The 22,488-nt window shown below is 40.9% G+C and overlaps 1 protein-coding gene across 3 annotated transcripts in view; it reads right to left on the reverse strand.

The window, feature by feature from the left end:
- Positions 1-13,097, reverse strand: part of CTNNA2 (catenin alpha 2) — a gene marked incomplete at both ends in the record, with an annotated part of 469,340 nt that extends 456,243 nt beyond the window's left edge. For all 3 annotated transcript variants that reach the window (XM_081998803.1, XM_081998802.1, XM_081998801.1), the window contains one exon: positions 12,996-13,097. In XM_081998803.1, the coding sequence (XP_081854929.1) occupies positions 12,996-13,097 (102 nt within the window). The remainder of the gene's footprint in view (positions 1-12,995) is intronic.
- Between the last annotated feature and the right edge of the window lie 9,391 nt (positions 13,098-22,488).

The raw sequence follows: 22,488 nt of genomic DNA on the forward strand, positions 1-22,488 counted from the left end.
ATACACATATATATGTAGTACCTCATGCATTCATTTTCCTTAAGTTTTTTGAGCCAATTGTGCTTCAGAAAAGTGAAAAACTATGTGGCAATTAAAGTATTTCAAGCAGAGTAGTAAAAGCTTAATCATTCTGCACTACAGAGTGCAGATACGTGTAATTCACTGCGGAAGATTGAATAGGTTAATACATGTCCCCTGGAAACAACTCAATATTCAATAGCCATTCAGTACACTGGATTAATTATGCTTCTATATGAATACCTTCTAATAAAAGAACTTACTATTAGCATAAGCAGATACAATACATTTTCATTACTATAGAGCAAAATGAAATGAATCAGGAAAATTAAATCCTGCTGCAAATCTCACGTCTCCAAAATCCTTCTCTGAAAACTTACAGTTTAGCTGTTTGTACAGGCAGTTAAGATTTTAGAACAAGAAAGAGCACGTCTAATAATATGATGCTCACAAGCATAGGGCTAACTTGCAATTTCACAACTTGAAAGATCAGTATATTGTTGTATACCCCAAGGATCGTGAACTAACTTTGACAGGTTGACTGACTCCCAGTCTAATCTGATTGCTGCTTTGAGAAGGGATTTACACTAGACCTGGACTTGCTGCAACAAGTGCTCCCAAGAAAGTACATGACTAGGTCTGTCAGGAAGACAAAATTGAGGATTCATTTTTCTACTTGTTTGCTTTTTCCCCCCCAAACTCTATATTGCCTGTCAGCATGCTTTTGGGATGGAAGGAGTGGGGGAAAAGCAAACAAATAGAAAAATGAAACATGGGTTGAATACCCCATATGTTGTTCAGATTTTTCACGGTGGTGCAAAAGGTGGAAAAATCTTCACATGTGGGATCATACGATACAGGATAAGAGAATTGGTCAAAGAAGTCCAGTTACATGAGAGCTGGGCAAGGTCCCTGGACAACAACCAGGTGTCCTTGGCTGTATGACAGAGCAAGGGGCTACACCAGGATGCTGCCAAGCAACGGTCACGTAGGAGGTACCAACCTGGCTTGGGTGCGGCACAGAGCTCTGCCACCGCGATTCTGCTCCAGGATCCACCACGTCAGGCGCAGCCCAGAGCAAAGGACATCGCAGGGACGCCGCTAAGCCACACATACCAACTATCGGTGTTGCAGCAGGTCGTTTGGTAAAGGAGAGCAGACTGAGTGCAGTCTGAAGAGTCATGCCTGCAGTAACCTTTAGCAAGCGAGGAATTATTTTTGGTTTACCCTCTTCCATGCTAACAGTTTCTAAGATAAAATTAAGCTGCATTTCTTGGTTTGAAAGGGTACACATAATCAAGTCCATTTATTTTTTTTAAGACAAATACTCACATAAAATAAGGTGTCAGGGCTACTTTGTTACAATTATACTTTTTTGCTAAACACCCTTTTATTTATGAGCTAGCTATCAGACAAGAGTGAAAATTTGAGTAACTAGTCCCTATTGTCCACACTGATCCGACAAACTAAATGAGAATGAAAATTCTAGTACTGTCTTAATTTAGGTTTTAAAAAAGACTTATTCTAAAAAACAGATATTTACAAAAAGGAAAATTTCAATGCAGCAGAGCAATATTGTTTGTATATTCTTCAAAGTCATCTGCACAATACTGAACACACCTGTGTTGAATACATCAAGCCTGAGTTACACATGCTTAATAACCCCATTATACAGTAGTAAAAGGTTTGAGAAGTCACACTGATGAGTACTGAATTACTATAGTAGTACATAGAAATATACTAAATAACAGAGAAACTTCAATACATCAAGGGGAAAATATTAATCATCGCATTGAAAGAGACAAGTAGAAGAGGACATTTCTTCACAGCCTGAGTATTTACTGCTCAGTCACGTAATATTCAAGAACACCAACCACTTATGAGGTTGTGGGAAGAGATACTAAAAAGTAATTTACCAAACAGGAAGATAAATACGGTAATTTAGGCCATGTGCTTAAGGCAAAACTGCAATACATTTCTAAATTTCTTTGGCTGAAAATCAGTGTCATGTTTAAAATACACCAAAAGCTCAGATCTCTCTAGTTCCATACCACTGCGTTTAGAAAACGTTCAATGATCGCTACAAAATGTATTTGGATTCATCATAAAAGTACACACCCAATGGAATGAACGTTCCAAAGAAATTAACACAGGAAAGGAAAAAAAAAAAAAGAAGATCCATGTATCCATGCCCTGAATTCTCCAAACTGAAAATAAATCAGTTAATCTTCAGAAATATGTATTGAAGCGAAATGGAAGAAAAATTGCCATTACTTCTCAGAACATGGATCTATTATAATTAGGTTAATTAACACCTTAAAGGAAAATCTTGTAATTAGAGTATTGTTTTTGTAATCAGGCTTACTTTGTACCCTTTCTAACTTTTGCGGATTGATGACATACAGCAAGAGAAGTTAATAAAAAATAAGTGAATAAGATTTTTCTGTAATTCTCAAGAATGAAGCCAGGATGGATTACAAACTTTAATATCCAAATTGCTTCCAAAGTCATTAGCAGCATACATATTTACTCACACAGTTTGTGTACCTATTTTTTCTTTTTCCTGGCAAATCTGATCTACAACAGAACACAAGCAATCCTGCTCCTGCTTGCTCCCTGATTCATAAAGTGAGAAGCCCCGTTATTGCACAGGGGGGGTTTATTGCTCCAGTAATTCTTTTCACAGCTTTATAACTCCTGGTAGACCTAAAGCATGTCCTTCAAAAGTATATCCAGTTTTTAATCAAAGAGTCTGGTAGCACTGAGTTGCCCACCATTCTAGAAGAACTATTGCAGTAGGTATGGTATTCATAGTTTATGCTTATTTATACTTCAGTTTCCAGTCAGATGACTTTGTCAGGTAAAAAACTCTTCACTACGATAAAACTCCTTGCTCATACAGAAACGTATATTGGTTGAGAACATAATAACTTTTAACGTACTACTCCCGTAAGTATTTACTTTACATTTCTTACATTACTCATCATTGTAATGTTGGGACGTTTTACTTTCAGGGTGTGAATCCCGTATTTGAATTTAGTTTAAATTAATTCTATAATATTATTTACCCTATAAGTGCTACCAGAAATAGTCTTAAAATCTATACTGGCACTTAATTTAAGACAATTTCTTTTTCTTGATAAGCATGCATATAAATTAAATACATTAAAATTCTTTAGTCTGCCATTAAAAGTCAAAACTGAATCATTCACACAATTCCTCTCAGACCTCCTTCCAACTTGTCAACACCTTTTTTGAGAATATGGAATCCTTCCAATAATCATCCCATTGATACTATGTAATAGCAATAATACTGCCTCACTAAATTTACTTTATATCCACCAGCTGATCCACTTAAGGATCATATTATTCTTGCTACTATGAGCTAACATTCAGTTGGATATCATAACAGCTACTTTGAAATTGCTGCTCACCAAATCATACCAACTCCCTGCTCATACAGTATGTGACTGACATTATTTATTTTTAATATATTTGATTCACTCTCTGCTAAAGCACTCAGTTACGTTATAAAAATACTGGACTTAGAACTACACATATAAGTCTATGGGACCTGATCAGATGCATCCCAGAGTCCCAGGGGAACTGGCTGATGAAGTTGCCACGCCATTCTTCATTTAAAAAGTCCTGTCAGTCAGGTGAAGTCCCGGGAGACTAGAAAAAGGGAAACATGGCACCCATTTTTAAAAAGGTAGAAAGGAGGACCCTGGGAACTACCAACCCATCAGCCTCACGTCTGTGCCTGGGAAGATCATGGAACAGACACTCCTAGAAGCCATGCCAAGGCACACGGAGGACAGGGAGGTGACTCGAAACAGCCAGCATGGCTTCAGCAAGGGCAAATCCGGCCTGACCAACCTAGTGGCATTCTATGACAGGGTGATCACATCAGTGGACAAGGGAAGAGCTGCCACCGTTGTCTGTCTGGACTTCTGTAAAGCCTCTGACATGGTCCCCCACAACATCCTTCTCTCTAAATTGGAGAGAGATGGATTGGATGGGTGGAATATTTGGTGGACGAGGAATTGGTTGAATGGTTGCATCCAGGGGGTAGTGGTCAACAGCTCAATGTCCAGATGGAGATCACCAACAAGAGGTGTCCCTCAGGGGTCTGTACTGGGACCAGTACTCTTTAATCTCTTCATCAATGATGTAGACAGTGGGATCAAGTGCACCCTCAGCAAGTTTGCAGATGACACCAAGCTGAGTGGTGCGGTTGACACACTTGAGGGATGGGATGCCATCCAGAGGGTCTTGGACAAGCTTGAGGAATGGTGATGCTCACAGGGTTCAACAAGGCCAAGTGCAGGGTCCTGCAGCTGGGTTGGGGCAACCCCTGGTTTCAGCACAGGCCGAGGGATGAAGCAATTGAGAGTAGCCCTGCCAAGAAGGACTTGAGGGTACTGGTGGATGAAAAGCTGGACATGAGCCGGCAATGTGCAGTTGCAGCCCAGAAGCCAACCGTGTCCTGGGCTGCCCCCAAAGCCGCGTGGCCAGCAGGGCGAGGGAGGGGATTCTGCCCCTCTGCCCCGCTCTGGGGAGACCCCCCTGCAGGGCTGCGTCCAGCTCTGGAGCCCTCAGCATAGGAAAGACCTGGACCTGTTGGAGCACATCCAGAAGATATCCACCAAAATGGTCAGACAGATGGAACACCTCTCCTATGAGGACAGGGTGAAAGAGCTGGGGTTGTTCAGCCTGGAGAAGAGAAGGCTCCGGGGAGACCTTATTGCAGCTGCCAGGACTCAAAGGGGGCTTATAGGAAAGATGACGAGAAACATTTTAGCAGAGCTTGTTGCGATAGAACAAGGGGTAATGGTTTTAAACTATAACAGGGTAGATTTCAACTGGATATAAGGAAGAATTTTTTTACAATGAGGGTGGTGAAACACTGAAACATGCTACCCAGAGATAATCATAGACTAGTTCGGGTTGGAAGAGACCTTTAAAGGCCATCTAGTCCGACCCCCCTAGCAGTGAGCAGGCACATCTTCAACTAGATCAGGTTGCTCAGAGCCCCGTCCAACCTGACCTTGAACGTTTCCAGGGATGGGGCATCTACCACCTGTCTGCGTGGTAGATGTCACCCCCTAACTTCTCAGGAGTTCTCTCTCCTGAAGTTAAAACTCGGGTTCTTTGCAAGGACAACTGGTATCCCTACTAGCTCAGCAATGACGTTTTGGGTTAGGAAGTTATATTCATGTGCACATGATCTACATAAAGCTGTGTTTCTACATCGTGTATGTCTTCTTGTCACTAGATACATATTTATTCCCTGTATCTCTTCTCTTGGTTTGGCTTTGATGAGAAGACATCAGGAGCCTTGACCCAAAAAAAAGAGTGTAAGTTCAAGAATACAGATGGATCTCAACTTCTGAGAAGAGGTCAGCTGCGTAGGTGGGAAAGAGCAGCCATTTTCTGCTCATATAGAAGGCTAGTGTTCACGGCCTCCTGTCAAGGCCATGACATAACCTACACAGCTGTATCAAGTCAGATAGTTTATTTATGCACTGTATTTGCAAAGACATCCAGAAAATGTGTTCTCAGAATTTACTCATTGCACTTGGATATGTTTATGCCATACTGGGACACATCAAACATACTTCATAAGGTTACTACTGCTCAGACTGAAGAGTCAAAGCAGTAAATGCCTTTTATTTTGAGTTCAACTGTGATGAAAATGGTTGGACTACCTAAAGTCAAAACCACTTTCTGGTAACAGTGAACCACTAATAATTTGCTAATGATGAACAAGGTCGAATAGTTTCTTAATGGATGGAAAGTCTGGCATTAAATACTTCAAAGACTTACTCAGCAGAGTAGGTCCATTTTAGCCCTAAGTTTTTTCAGTCACCATTCACTGCAAACATATGGTAGTCCCAGATTGCATTTCCAAATATGATACACCAATAACAAAATTTCTCACCGTCTCTCTATATAGGCTTATGTTGCAGGAGAGAAGAAAAAGTAGCCACTGTGTTTCAGTGCTCTGAGATTAAGCACCATTATTCCATAAAAACAGAACATGGGAGTAACGGACAAGATCTAAAGCTCTCCAAGTCTTCATTCTACCCCCAGCAAATGCTAACCTGCATATGCATAAACTCAGAAGTACAAACACATATATAAACACCTTTAAACGGTGAATAAAATTACTGGAAAGCAAATATAGGCTGACAAGGTCCAGACCTTGAAGGACACACTATAAATAGTCTACAGTTTTCAAGCAAGGGAGAATGAAAATAAAAAGATTAAATTTAGTTAAAGGTTCTCCTAGGCAGCAAAAAAACTGTCCATACTGAGAAGATCCCAACTAGACCTGGCAGAGATGCACAGATGTTAGTGAATCCAATGGCAAAGAAGAAACAGTGATGGCCAGACTGTAGCAGACATTTCTTGCAGAATCTAATGGATGAAAAAAACACCCTGAAGTAAATAGGCACCTGCTTGTTTTTAGTTTAGAAATTACTTTAAATGATACATAGCATAATGGTGGAAAAAGTAAGGTGAATTCTGCTCCTATTCAACAAATTAATGTCAAAAATAATGTTTGAAGTTCAGCTTCAATTAGAAAAGAAAAATTCCAAATTAATCTTTTTATTTGGCTTTGACTCCCTAACACAAATGGCCATCACCTAATTACCCATGCCGGAGAATACTGACGTGCAATCCGACCTCCTGCACTCCCAGAAATGCCACAGATCTGGGAGCATTCTGATAGAAACAGAGCTTAAACACAAACTAACTTCACAACTGGGAAAATAGTCCTGTTCGATTAAAAAAAAAAAAAAAAAACCCTGACATTACTGCACAGCTGAATTGAGCTCAAATAATCAAAAAATAAGCCTTTATAATTCATTTTCCCTTAGGTCTGATTAAAGATGACTTTTCCTTAATCCAGCTATCAGAAAAATTGCACCAAAAATCGTCACAATTACAGAATCACAGAATCATTAAGGTTGGAAAGGACCTTTAAAATCATCAACAACCCAACACCACCATGCCCACTAAACCATGTCCCAAAGTGCTACGTCCACACATTTTTCAAACACTTCCAGTGATGGTGACTCCACCACCTCCCTGGGCAGCCTGTGCCAATGCCTGATCACTCTCTCGGTAAAGAAATATTTCCTAATATCCAACCTAAACCTCCCCTGGCGCAACTTGAGGCCATTTCCTCTTGTCCTATCACTGGTTACTTCGGAGAAGAGACCAACACCCACCTCACCACAACCCCCTTTCAGGTAGCTGTAGAGAGCGATGAGGTCTCCCCTCAGCCTCCTCTTCTCCAGACTGAACACCCCCAGTTCCCTCAGCTGCTCCTCAGAAGACTTGTGCTCCAGACCTCTCACCAGCTTTGTTGCCCTTCTCTGGACACGCTCCAGCACCTCAACGTCCTTGTAGTGAGGGGCCCAACACTGAACACAGGATTCGAGGTGCAGCCTCACCAGTGCCCAGTCCAGGGGCACGATCCCTGCCCTGCTCCTGCTGGCCACACCAGTGCTGATAGAGGCCAGGACGCTGTTGGCCTTCTTGGCCACCTGGGCACACTGCCGGCTCATGTTCAGCCGGCTGTCAACCAGCACCCCCAGGCCCTTTTCCACTGGGCAGCTCTCCAGCCACTCCTCCCCAAGCCTGTAGCGTTGCGTGGGGTTGTTGTGGCCCAAGTGCAGGACCCGGCACTTGGCCTTATTAAACCTCATACAGTTGGCCTCTGCCCATCGATCCAGCCGGTCCAGATCCCTCTGCAGAGCCCTCCTGCCCTCCAGCAGATCAACACTCCCACCCAGCTTGGTGTCACCTGCAAACTTACTGAGGGAGCACTCGATCCCCTCATCCAGGTCATCTGTAAAGATATTGAACAAGGCCGGCCCCAGAACCGAGCCCTGGGGAACACCGCTTGTGACCGGCCGCCAGCCGGATTTAACGCCATTCACCACAACTCTCTGGGCTTGGCCGTCCAGGCAGTCACCAAATAACTAACACAAGCAGAACATGTGTATCAAGCAAACAGTACTCCATTACCAGTTATTGTTTTTCTCAAAATTGTCTGAAACATGCATACACATTCACAAACCCTCCAAAAGGAAACCTGTGTGTGTACATGCATAGGTGGGGTTCAGAGGCAGCTCCTCCAACAGTAATAATTCAATAATATATTCCTAAGGAGATTAGTTAGCATACCAGATTTTGGGTTCAAATGCAATAAAAACAAGACTCACTGAATATAAATATTATCTGATAAACTGGAATGGTTGGGAATACATTTATATTTCTCATAGTAACACAGAAATCAGCCCATTTTCCAAGTATACTGCACAAGGGATTAGATTAGGCACAAGTTCTTTGCGAAGAAATCATGAAGTATAACATCAGCTGCAATTATTATGGTTTTCTAAGTAAGTGGCACTAATTAAAACTATTTGAAATTTTATCCAATGACTTGTTAAATTTTATAGATACAGGTTACTTAATTTTACTGAGTGATATTATACACACAAAAAATGCAAAATCATTATTCAATGATTTTTGTCTGCCTTACAACATACTATTGTTTCATTCTAAGCTACTATAATGGGCATCTTAAATTTACTGGGGGGAAAAAAAAAACAACAAACATGCAGTGCAATTCAGAATTGTGTCCTCACAGTAACTCCAGGACAAAAATGTGTCATACTGAAGGAAAACATAATCAGTCATGAAAAATCTACAACAGGAACACTCTCTATTACTTGTGTCATTGTTACAGTTCTGAAATAATACATAAGAGTCCAAAAATTTAAAGATCCTAAAAAGCACAACTGCTGCATGGCTCTGGTAGTAAAGGCACACTTGTAAAACAGCCACTCTGCTATTTAAATACCCAGGAGAAACTACCGAAAAGAACGGTAGGTTGAAACTAGAAAACTTAAATCTCATCAAAAGAGCAAATCTTATCTTCAAAAATTATACACAACTCCTTCATCCATTCATCCATGTGTTCACAAATGAGTATTTGTGGTGCTTTCCCCCCAAAATATTGCATTAATGTTGCTGGTTTATGGTTGGTTGATTGTGGTTTTTTCCCCTCTCCTCAACATATGTAACTTCTATTCATATTTGTATGTAATTATTGTGCAAAACCACCAGAAATCCAAAAAATATCTCCTGAGTCCTTACGGGCAACCTCCACAAGCACTGTTTTCCAGCTACACATAAAATATCAAGTAATGGCAGTTGAGCCCTTCCAAAAATGTAATTTTTTCTTATGAAAACCATTCACAGTCAGACAAATAAAATCATAATTAATTTTGATTACTATGCATGAAGGTGAGAATAAGGAGCAGTATTTCTTGAGGATATATTTTGGTTATACCCTTCCTTATAAAAATGTCACAGAATTAAAAATTACAAGGTTTATAGTAAAAAAGTTAACTGTTCTAAACTCTCAAAGAAAACCAAAACTAGTGGTAAATACAATAACCTTATACTTTTAGCTAATTGTCACACTGAAGCCAGAGAATAGAAACATATTTCAATTGTTAAATTCAATATTGTTGAAACAGATATTCTAATAAATTTTTCAATCACACATTTCTTACAAAATCTCAGTAATAATAGATAAAAGTAATAATGTGATAAAAGACACGTGGCAGGGCATTTTTGTTACTCTTTAAACATGACAACAAGCACTGGGAAAATGGGTACCCCAGCAAACTCCAATGGTCTTACATTTCTGACAGCCAGAGAAAGTTTTAATTAGTTTGCTAGTTCAGGGCTTCCAAGAATAAATGCAGTTCTGTCATTTCTAATGTGTTCTTATGATCAGTTAATGGATTTTTTTTTTTTTTTGCCTCCAGCTCAGCAACTTTCCTGTCCTATAATTTCTTCTAAATCAATTCATAGGTTATCCATATTTTCTCATCTGGCACACTAATGAGGTTGTCTAAAATTCATTTTTAATGTACCATTCTCCTGACTCACTGAGGTGTTTTTTTTCAAATCCGCATCACCCTTTTTTAATACTCCCCAAAATTTCAGTAGAAATTAGTGGATGCGCCACCATTTGAAAATCTGTCACTCGTGCTTATAGATACACTGATTTTAGATACACTGATTTCAGAGCCTAAATCCCCCCCACACACACACATACACACAGACACAAAAGGCTTGATCAGCATTTTTGGAGCCCAAAGACTTGTGTACAACCATTTTTGTTTTTTCAAGCATTCTCCAAAATCATACACAGCTTGGAGAACAAGAGGATACTCTGAATTTTCAGGTGCGAATGCCAACATAAAACATGGGTTGGTCTTGGTGGTGCTAGAAATCACAGATTCAGACAAATTTTGGCTGTATAGGACCTCAAGGATGTCATCTACTCCAAACTCCTGGTCAAAGTAGGGCTGCCTTCAAAGTCGGATCAGGTTGCTCAACTTGTGCAGCATAGTTCTGTTGCACTTTGTGGCCATTGAATCTCTCTCTACCCAGGGAACTGTTTTTAATGACTTACGGAAAAACTTCACATCTCTAAAATTTCTGTGTTAAGCAGTTCTTGTGAATCTACAGTGGACTTCAGAGCTCAAACTGAACTGGGATTAAATATTTATGTATTTATTTATTCGTCAAGATAAACTTTCAAATTAGATGTTCTCTTTAGGAAGGAAAGTGCTTTGAAACTTTTTAAGGAGATCCCAATGTTTGCATGTGGAAGGTGCACACGGTATCTTGTGGAGGTTGTCACTGCATATGCAGATTGCAATCTAAGCTCAAACAGAGGTAAACAAGATGCTATTCTTGACTTGACCAGACTGTATATTCAATTTTAAGCATAAAAAAGCAAAGCCTTTAAACTGGGATGATCATTAACTCATGTGAGAAAAAACAGAAAGAGCAGCTGAATAACTTCAGCTAAAAATGCAACAGATAAACACAATCTGAAGGTAGCCCATTTCTCATCACTGGAAGCTTTGGTGATTATGTTTGTGCAGCTCACAAAAACATGCTTTAGTCTAACATACTTTGTTGGATTCAAAGTAGTGGATAATAAGTAAAACTACTTATTTCTCTAATACAAGGAATTAAGTTAAATGCGCAAAAAGTTCTTTTTTATATGTCCATACTATCTGGAAGCCCATGAAATGAAGACACCAGAATGGAAATATTCATAGATGTTGAATAAAACAATAACCTGACATTTCTCTACCCCCTCTGGACTGCACTTCATTTTCTCTAGTCTTCTTGACATACTGCTAAAATAGAAATACTTTGTTCATCATGAAAATATAAAAGGTATGAAATCTTGGGCACTTTAGTTTCCACTATTGAAGAAATCCAACCGTAGTTAAACTTGTAATTTCTTTATTTATATTTGTTGCGGCATGCTATCAAACGTAAAACTAGCTAAACCAAAAGTTAACTCAAGCAACTTGAGAAACTACGAATCAACAAAGGTTCTTTCACTTCTTGGCTGATGTATTCTCCTTTCTGGGCAAGGTGCTGGAAGATAAAACAATGTGAAAGGAAAACAAGACATTCACTCACAGAAGACTCAGTAATTTGCTCTTTTCACAACAAATCACGGTTCACAACAGCTTCACTTTCTATGCCAACACCAGGATCAGAGTAACAGAGAGCTCATAACCTCATTTTCAGTTGGTATCACAATGAATTCTGGATTTTAGTCCGACTCCCACATCAACAACAAAATTATCAAGGTTTATAATGACGTTATCACCAGCTATGTGAAATGAAACATCTACCTCTTTGCCTTTGAGTCTGTAAAGTTGTGTGCATTGTTAGAGACTTTCATGTCCAGAATAATTTGTGGAAAGATAATGTTTTGTTTTTTCAAAAACAAAGACAGACGAATAGGTGTAATTTCTTTGGAAAGTGACTCACTGAAAGGAGCACACGAACCACACAGAGATGACATTTTTGCGGAATTAAAGAAGTGTGAATTATATTTTATTTCTGATTTACTCTGAAAACAAAACCATCAAGCCCAGTCCCACACTCAAAAGAAGGCCCACATTTCTACCCAGCAGGCAAATCTTAATATCCACAATGTCTAGCAGAAAATCGTTAGTAACAGGTAGATGGACAGATGGGGTTAGCTGACATACGTTTTTAATATAATGAGCATTCCTAGAAGAAAAATTACTTGTGCGTGTATTTTAAATAATGGTGCTACCCATCGTGAAGCTTACTAGAATAAAATTACGTAACCAACTTCCCATTATTAATGGCACGGACTCAGCAGATCGCACTGACGGTGACAGAAGCTTGATGTCTACTGCCGTATTTCTGTGGACTGCAGAGATCCTGCCCCTGTGTACCCACAGCACATGTAAATTTGTACAGACGCAGGAAACGTGATATGCATAGATATACAGAGATTCTGACACTAAACAAACTGGTCTACCTGATTAAAAGCTGAATGACACAAATATGTACAATATACTCATTACGCAGCATCACTTTCATCTTGCTCTTTTTAGACCACTGGACAAATGTTTTAGCTTCTATTAGCAAATTTTACTCAGTTGAAAGATAACTGGTTGAGCATACACTCCTAATCGACGGCAGCATGAAATGAAACAGTTTTTAATAGTTCCTTTAATTTGGTTGGTTTGTTTTGATTGTTTTTAATGTGAACCTGTCTTCCATGGCATAGTAACAAACCAAGAGTATGTGCTCAGTCAGATCCATGTCTTAAACTGACTGCTTCATAAATTTCTAAACTGCTTTTAAAAGAAAAACATAAGTAAATAGTTGTTGCTACTGTATTCCCGCTCATACTTTGAAACTATAAATTATTTAGAAGAAGTTCTAAACATGTTGGAACAGAGCTTTCCACTACAGAACAGTTTTGATCATGATCAAGTTTTTATTATCAAAGATTATATAGATAATTACATAAAATGAGTAAATACAGCATTGGGCTAAAGGAAGAAGCAAAACAAATTGAAGATACTTGCCTGGGTAACGAGTGGCTCCAATAGCCTCTCTACTGTGAGAGTCCTGATTTCCAAACTTTTGGGGTCCCATTTCAAAATGATAGGTGATGTTGCAGAAGTCATACTCCCTAGAACAGACAAAATTACAGAACATCTGTGAAAATTATTAGTGTAATATCCAGATACCGCATATAATTTCTTTAAAGAATAGCTTATATGCTGTTCCTATTCACATATAAAATACTTCTCCGTGATCCTGCTAGTGTTCCTCTCCTACTGAGAACTCCCAGGTGCACCATTGCCACATCCACCGAGTGCTTAAACATTTCTACTCAGGAAATTTTTCTCTCCTATACACCTTAAGAATAGATACCCTATCATGCTCCATGCATGTTTTATTGGGTGTTCATGGCAAGGGTTTGGTAGTGGGGAGGCTGCAAGTTGGGCTCTGTGAGAAGCGGCCAGGGGCTGCCCCATGCTGAGCACACATGGACCCACCACAGGTCACATCCACCAGCAATGCTGGTGACACTTCTTGGAAAAAACATTTAGGAAAGGACAAAACACTGTCTGGCAATGTGAGCAAGTGAGGTAAAGGAGGAGTGAGAAACAATCCCGCAAATCCCAACGACAGAGAAGGAGAAGGGGGAGGAGGTGCTCCAGGCGCCGGAGCTGAGATTCCCCTGCAACATGTGGAGAAGACCATGGTGAGGCAGGTACTTCCCTACAGCCCACAGAGGACCATATCAGAGCAGATATTACTGCAGGCCATGAAGGACCCAACACCACAGCAGATGGATATGTCCTGAAGGGACTGCATCCCATGGAAAGGACACGCAAGAGCAGGTTTATCCTGAAGGGCTGCAGCCCATGGAGAGGACCCACACTGGATCAAGGGAAAAGTGTGAGGAAGGAACGACCAAGACGAAGCATTATGAACTGACTGCAATTCCATTTTACTTGCTATTTGAATTAGCATTAAATTAAATCAGTCCTCCTCAAGTCAAGTCTGTTTTGCCCTTGACAGTATTTGCTAAATGATTGCCCTGTCTTTACCTCGACCCACAAGGTTTTCATCCTAATTCCTCCCTCTGTCCTGTTGAGGATGGGGAGTGAGAGAGCGGCTTTGTGGGCGCTTGGCAGCCCAAGTCAACCCACCAACACATGGAATACAAGATATTCAACAAGCCTATCCAGCTCTGCGTAAAACTTCCCCACAGTATTCAAGATTTCTTAATTTTGCACCAAAAATGGTAGGAGTCATTTAAAACCAAAAAGGATTCTCCAGACCACCTTAGGCTTACAAGCTTAAGCAAGGGCTAAAGCAAAGGCAACAGCAAATTGCTGTCATTTTATTTGCCATTTCAGATTTTCATTAAATTTTGAAGACAGATGACTTCATTTTTGAAAATTCCAGATACAGAAAAATCCAGCTGTCAGGTTATGAGGACATACAACAGACCTCACTGAGCTGGAAAGTGATATAAGTATCTGATGACACGGAATGCCACATTGTAAACTAGCCTGTCCAAACCAATATCATCATATTGCACATTGCATAAGGGAGATCCAAATCAAGCCCTCTGTATATAATATCTCAAACGTTTAAAATTTTATTCTCCAGAAAACTATGATTAACTGACAAGTTAATTTCAGTAATAAAAAAAAAACAAAAAACCAAACCAAAAAAAAAAAAAAAAAAAAAAAAACAATTCAGTGAACAAAATTAAAAGTGCAGCTATTGCTCCTTGAACAACCATCCACTTCATAGAGCTTAATTCAGTTGGGTACGTATTCAGTACTTAGCAAAATTATCTAGTACATACAAAATAAGTTCTACTGCTTTATTCAGGAGAATGTTTTGATTAATTAACAGACTAGTAAGTCTACGTAAAATTCATTCACAGTCTGCAAAAGATGTTCACTGTGTTACTAGCAGGCAACTGAAAAGAATTCCTCAAAGAGAGGCATGTCAGAACTGCCTAATCAATGTATTTATAAATCACACATAAAACCAGCCCTCATGCTCCTCTCATTTGTAAACATTTGGTAGCAGAATTATCCAATAATAATAAGTGTGTCCTAAAATGGCTATTATTCAGTTTCCACTCTTCTGCAAAAAAATCGTTAGGCTTCATGTTTTACAATGCTGAAAACACTCATACATGTGATTAAAGAAAACTATGAGGCAGTTTCTAGTTCCTGTAAACATGGTTAATGTAGGAGCTATCTGTATTTTTCCAACGGACAATGTTTAATCATCTTCCAGAACCTGTTTTTTCATATAAAGACGGTTGCTACTCCAGTTGGCCCCTGTATTCAAAATGTAAGTTTTAAGCAGGCAATTATTCCAGTCGATAATTTATGAGTTATGATACTTCTAAGTGTGTCAAATACAGTTTCTTTCTTTTCAATAAGCATGCTTTTCCTCTCTTTTAGCATGGATACTCAAACATACACCTCTCATCATACAAAAAAATATTCAAAGCTGTAACATAGTCCAAAGCCTAAAAAAGCAAACTAATTTCAGTGGATGGCAATTGCACAGGTGACACAAAAGACAACCTGGACGATCAGCTGTTTCAATCATAATTCTGCCTCAGATTCAACCTTTACTAAGTAGAAAAAATAGCCTTCAAAATTAAATATGAAAGAGCGAGCAATGCTTTCAATTATAAAAATGCTACATATAAAAAAAGCCTTATTAAAAACCTGTAAGAAAGTTTTTCATTTGCAGTAAAATCTAGCCCACAAAAGCAAATAAGTAAAATTAAAAAGTCAAAATTACTGCATTTTCCTCAACATTTCTCCAGCTGCTGGCACAATACCACTTCTAAATGACAAGAGACTAAAAAGAAGTTTCCTGCTCAAGTATATGTATATGAATAGATGGAACATTTCTTCCTTACTATTTCTACAATAATCATCCTAGACTGAATTTGTGAACGGGAACTGGTCACTTGGATAAAGGAAAGGATGGTAACCATATCTTATAGCAATTTGACCAGATATTCCCCAAAAAATTAGCTTTAAGTACTTCACTGAAAATGAAAATTGATTCATAGCTTATACTTGGCTTGGGGTTGTGCAGTACCTGTGAGGAAGATAACCTGTGTGAGCACAGGATAATGGCATCCCACAAATTTTTTCACATAAAGATCACAGAATCATTAAGGTTGGAAAAGACCTTTCAGATCATCAAGCCCAGCCATCAACCCAACCCTACCAAGCCCACTAAACTGTATCATGAAGTGCCATGTCTGCATGCTTTTCATGAACAGTGAAAAGAAGAAACAGTGATGGCCAGACTGTAGCAGACATTTCTTGCAGAATCTAATGGATGAAAAAAACACCCTGAAGTAAATAGGCACCTGCTAGTTTTTAGTTTAGAAATTACTTTAAATGATACATAGCATAATGGTGGAAAAAGTAAGGTGAATTCTGCTCCTATTCAACAAATTAATGTCAAAAATAATGTTTGAAGTTCAGCTTCAATTAGAAAAGAAAAATTCCAAATTAATCTTTTTATTTGGCTTTGACTCCCTAACACAAATGGCCATCACCTAATAAGCCCATGCCGGAGAATACTGACGTGCAGTCCGACCTCCTGCACTCCCAGAAATGCCACAGATCTGGGAGCATTCTGATAGAAACAGAGCTTAAACACAAACTAACTTCACAACTGGGAAAATAGTCCTGTTGATTTAAAAAAAAAAAAAAACCCACAAACAAAAAAACCCTGACATTACTGCACAGCTGAATTCAGCTCAAATAATCAAAAAATAAGCCTTTGTAATTCATTTTCCCTTAGGTCTGATTAAAGATGACTTTTCCTTAATCCAGCTATCGGAAAAATTGCACCAAAAATCATCACAATTACAGAATCACAGAATCATTAAGGTTGGAAAAGACCTTTAAAATCATCAACAACCCAACACCCCCATGCCCACTAAACCATGTCCCAAAGTGCCACGTCCACACATTTTTCAAACACTTCCAGTGATGGTGACTCCACCACCTCCCTGGGCAGCCTGTGCCAATGCCTGACCACTCTCTCGGTAAAGAAATATTTCCTAATATCCAACCTAAACCTCCCCTGGCACAACTTCAGGCCATTTCCTCTCCTCCTATCGCTGGTTACTTGGGAGAAGAGACCAACACCCACCTCACCACAACCCCCTTTCAGAGAGCGATGAGGGCTCCCCTCGGCCTCCTCTTCTCCAGACTGAACACCCCCAGCTCCCTCAGCCGCTCCTCAGAAGACTTGTGCTCCAGACCCCTCCCCAGCTCCGCTGCCCTTCTCTGGACACGCTCCAGCACCTCAACGTCCTTCTTGTAGTGAGGGGCCCAACACTGAACACAGGATTCGAGGTGCGGCCTCACCAGTGCCGAGTCCAGGGGCACGATGCCTGCCCTGCTCCTGCTGGCCACACTAGTGCTGATACAGGCCAGGACGCTGTTGGCCTTCTTGGCCACCTGGGCACACTGCCGGCTCATGTTCAGCCGGCTGTCAACCAGCACCCCCAGGTCCCTTTCCGCCAGGCAGCTCTCCAGCCACTCCTCCCCAAGCCTGTAGCGTTGCATGGGGTTGTTGTGGCCCAAGTGCAGGACCCGGCACTTGGCCTTATTAAACCTCATCCAGTTGGCCTCTGCCCATCGATCCAGCCTGTCCAGATCCCTCTGCAGAGCCCTCCTGCCCTCCAGCAGATCAACGCTCCCACCCAGCTTGGTGTCACCCGCAAACTTACTGAGGGAGCACTCGATCCCCTCATCCAGGTCATCTGTAAAGATATTGAACAAGACCGGCCCCAGAACTGAGCCCTGGGGAACACCGCTTGTGACCAGCCGCCAGCCGGATTTAACGCCATTCACCACAACTCTCTGGGCTCGGCCATCCAGCCAGTTCCTCATCCAGCGAAGAGTAAACCTGTCCAAGCCATGAGCCGCCAGTTTCTCCAGGAGAATGCTGTGGGAGACGCTGTCAAAGGCTTTACTAAAGTCCGGGTAGACAACGTCCACAGCCTTTCCCTCATCCACTAGGTGGGTCACCTGGTCATAGAAGGCGATCAGGTTGGTCAAGCAGGACCTGCCTTTCATGAACCCGTGCTGGCTGGGCCTGATCCCTTGGTTGTCCTGCACATGCCCTGTGAGCACTCGCAAGACGAATCGCTCCATGATCTTTCTTGGTACTGAGGTCAGGCTGACAGGCCTGATAAAAGATAAAATTGTATTATAATAGATAGCAGAAAATAGTAGTAGCCATAAGCAAAAGAATTCTCTTTTCCTATTACCTTCTAGACTTACTGATATCCACTGTTTTCTTAGGTATCTTAATTTTTTTTTTCTTTCCCCTTGAGTTTCCAACTTACTGTCATTTCTTAAATACTCAGCAACATACTTGGAAAGCAATCCATTCTTTCTTCAAAATGTGAAATTAGGTTTCTCATCTGAGCTCCAATGTCTGTAATTTAGAAACATGTACTGATTGTTCTTTGGGGTAAATCTTATTGAATTAAAATTCACATGGTGTTTTTATGATTGCAGAGTTAGGAAAATATTTGGAGCAGAAAGTTCCAGTGAAACTTAGTCTCTCGTTCTCATATATTATCAACTGGCAGAGTGTGATTAAGTCTGAATTTGAAATTTGATATTATTAAATAGGGAAAGTATGTTAAAAGCACTGTAATAATACTGCTGAAGACGTATACAGATTATTTCAGTCCTAATCCTGAAAATAACTCCACGTTTTTTCAAGAATATATTTAAGGAATTCTGTTAACTAACTGTGCTTTGTCTTCCTTGTGTATGTGCCAAAATATGACTCTCTTGGTTTAAGATTTTAGTTTTTTACAAATACAGCAATACAGAAATGTCTCTATACAGTCCAATAACTATTGTTCAATGTGAACATTTGTTTAGACAGCCTGTCTTCAAAGCCTAACTCCAAAGAAAATAAATATTTGCTTTAGTCAAGAGAACACAGCACCACAGAATCATACAATGCTTTGAGTGGAAAGGTACCTTTAAAGGTCATCTACTCCAACCCCACTGCCATGAGCAGGGATGTCTTTAATTAGGTCAGACTGCTCAGAGCCCCATCCAACCTCAGCTTGAACACTTCCAGGGATATGTCATCCACAACTTTTCCGAGCAACCTGTTCCAGTGTTTCACCACCCTCATTATGAAAAACTCCTCCCTTCTATCTAGCCTAAATCTACCCTCTTTTAGTGTAAAACCGTTACCCCTTGACCTATGGCAACAGGCCCTGCTAAAAAGTCTTTCTTCTAAGCCTCCTTTAAGACCTGGAAGGCTGCAATAAGGTGTCCCTGGAGCCTTCTCTTCTCCAGGCTGAATAACCCCCACTCTCTCAGCCTGTCTTCAAAGGAGAGGTGCTCCAGCCCTCTGATTGTCTTCGTGACCCTCCTCTGGACTTGCTCCAACAGGTCCTTCTTTTGTTGGGGGGCCCAGAGGTGGACACAGTACACCAGGTGAGATCTCACCAGAGCAGAGCAGAGGGGGAGAATCACCTCCCTTGACCTGCTGCCCATGCTACTTTGCATGCAGCCCGGGATACAGTTGACTTTCTGGGCTGCAAGTGCACATTGCCACGCCATGTTGAGCTTCTCATCAACCAAAACCAAAGTCCTTCTCAGCAGGGCTGGTCTCAATCCACGCTCCGCCCAGCCTTTATTTGTGCTTGGGACTGCCCTGATCCAGGTGCAGGACCCTGCACTTGGCCTTGTTGAACCTCATGAGGTTCACATGGCCCCACTTCTCAAGCCTGTCAAGGTCCCTCTGGATGGCATCCCTTCCCTCCAGTGTGTCGACTGCACCACTCAGCTTGGTGTCATCGGCAAACTTGCTGAGGGTGCACTTAATCCCATTGTCCATGTTTCCGACAAAGATTTTGAACAGCACCGTTCCCAATACCGACCCTGGAGTAACGCCACTTGTCACTGGTCTCCACGTGGACGTTGAGCTGTTGACTGCAACTTTTTGAGTGCCGCCATCCAGCTAATTCCTTATCCACTGAGTGGTCCATCCATCAAATCCATCTCTCTCCAATTTAGAGACAAGGATGTCATGCAGGACAGCATCAAATGCTCTGCACAATTCCAGGTAAATCCACACAAATCATTAGAGTGGATTCGTATATTGGAGCCAAATTCCACATCAGTGGAATTCTTCATTCACATAAGTCAAAAAAAATCTAACACCACAATGACCTTTATAACCTTTTCACACAGCAGAATTTTACTTTTGAAACCTTCTACAAACCCAAAATATTCTGCACGTGAGTTGTTTGCTTGTCTATCATGCTACAGTGTATTATTTTCCCCTACAAATTATTTTCCTCTACAAAATTCCTTTCCTTGGGACTTACACAGATGTGCATTCTCACGGTCAAAAACTGATCACAGGGTATCTCATTTCTATGCTGCAATTTAAATGTAACAGTGAAAATATTTTAACTTTACATGAGTAAAAGCAACGTTTGCTGAAGCAAAATGGTAATTTTTTAGAAATATAAAACATTGCCAGCCCAGAACGGGCCTCCAGTTGTTAGCCCAGTTCACATCTGCAATGCAGAACACTGCAGCCATGAAAGGCAGACGCTAAACTTTGCATACCGAATAAAGTAAAAACGCATTCCCCCTGATTCATAGCGAATCTGTAGGATTAATCTGGTGGCAATACTAGGTTGGCAATATTGGCTGCACAAGTCTGTACTTCCAACCGTGTATTTGCTACTGGAAGTCAAAAAATGATGTTCACTGGTAAGAAAGAAAGGTGTCCAGCAAGGTAGAAAGTCAGGAAGTTGAGAGGAGACAAAAGGCAAAATAATAACAACTTAGCCCTCGTTTCCAAATATTAAATTTATAATAGCCCTAATACTTCAAGGGATTTATATGGACTATTAAAAAAAAAGTATGCTTTACAAATTATTCTCCCACATCAATTACCACCTTGGCTTACAGTCCCCACGTCCAGACTAACGGGGCACTTCCACATGCTTTAAACGGGTCTGATCTTCCACAGCCGAGAGGCCAGTTCAGCACTTTCTGCATGTTTCCATCCTTTGCACTTTGCAACCGTGCTGTAAATTCCATCAGGAACATAACCTGGTTGAACACTAACTAATCCTACAGAAGGAAAATGAGGTTTCAGTTCCCCGCCTGACTCCAGAGCCACGCGAGTGACAGCACCAGCAACAAGCAAAGCTCCGAATGCGGCAGCGGAGGTGAAGGGGAGGACAGGATTGCCTTTTCAGCAGCAGCACAAGCACAAACTGTTTAAGTTGACTGAGGAACTGAACGACAGTCTGTGCTTTCTTGGTTCACATCCTTAGATTGAGAACCGTGTCAAAACAAACACCTCTCTACACCGAGACGGGCTTACGTGAAGGATATGGAATTCCTTACAGCAGGATACACAATCTCTTGAGATGGATACAGAAAAATTTTGACTGACTTCACAGATGCTTTGCTTTCATGTGGGATTCTAGCTGGGAGCTAGAAATCTAAATAGTTGTGTGGTTTATATCCTGGAGTATGCCTACAGAGTACAACAGCGTGACATTAGAGACGCACAAGCCGGCGTTAAACTACCTCGTCCGGGCACAGGGTGGGCTGGAGCGCAGGACAAACTCGCTCAGGCATTAGAAATACTAGCAACACACATCGTCCTCGAAAACCCACCTTTGGGCTGATCTGGCTGGCAGGGGACTGTAGTGATACCAGGTGGTATATATAGCTGAGATTCTGCTGTTACCTTACGTTTATCTGCAGCACTGAGCAACGCAGACGTACGTTGTGATCTGGCCTGAGCAGCATAAAGTGCTGCTGCAAGAGCTCTGATATTCAAGGGAGCCTGGCTTCCACCACTGTTCCCAATCCATTTGCCCATTCTCTGCCTCTGCTAATACAAGAATACAAGTAGAGACAGAAGGACACAGAGAAAAATGAGTCCATAACAATTGCAACGAAGAGAAATAAAGGGAAAATGCTAAGAGGATGGAGACTAACAATGAGGATTAAAAGAGCAACGGAAGAAGGAATAGAGAACATCCCTTTCTACAGATAAAAGCACCTATCATTAGTCAATGACAGCGCAGTACAGCCTCCAGCAGATCTGGCTGAAACAATCAGAGTTGACGTGGGCAGTTCCCATCACCTTGCTTAAAAAAAAGAAGAAAGAAAAAGAAAACAAAACAAAAAGATGAAGCAGGATGGTTTGAAGAAGTAGCTGTCTCTGCATGTTAGAACAAGAAGTTTTTGACATACTCGTTTATTTCATTTCATAAATGTGACTCTTCTCTCTTCTTTCCTAAAACTTAGGCAGGAAAAAAAAAAAGTCAAAACAAACCTTTAGGCTCCACTCCCAAGCTTAACCACGCAGAGAATTTTTAATTTGAGCTTTTCTCAGCTCTCAGCTTCCTTTTGGATTCACAGCCTTCTCCCCTTCTGCCAACCCTCCACCTCCATGTTGGGTTGAGATTCTGGTCCGGCCTCA

Source organism: Phaethon aethereus, assembly GCF_964289735.1.
Source record: "Phaethon aethereus genome assembly, chromosome: 4".
NCBI lineage: Eukaryota > Metazoa > Chordata > Aves > Phaethontiformes > Phaethontidae > Phaethon > Phaethon aethereus.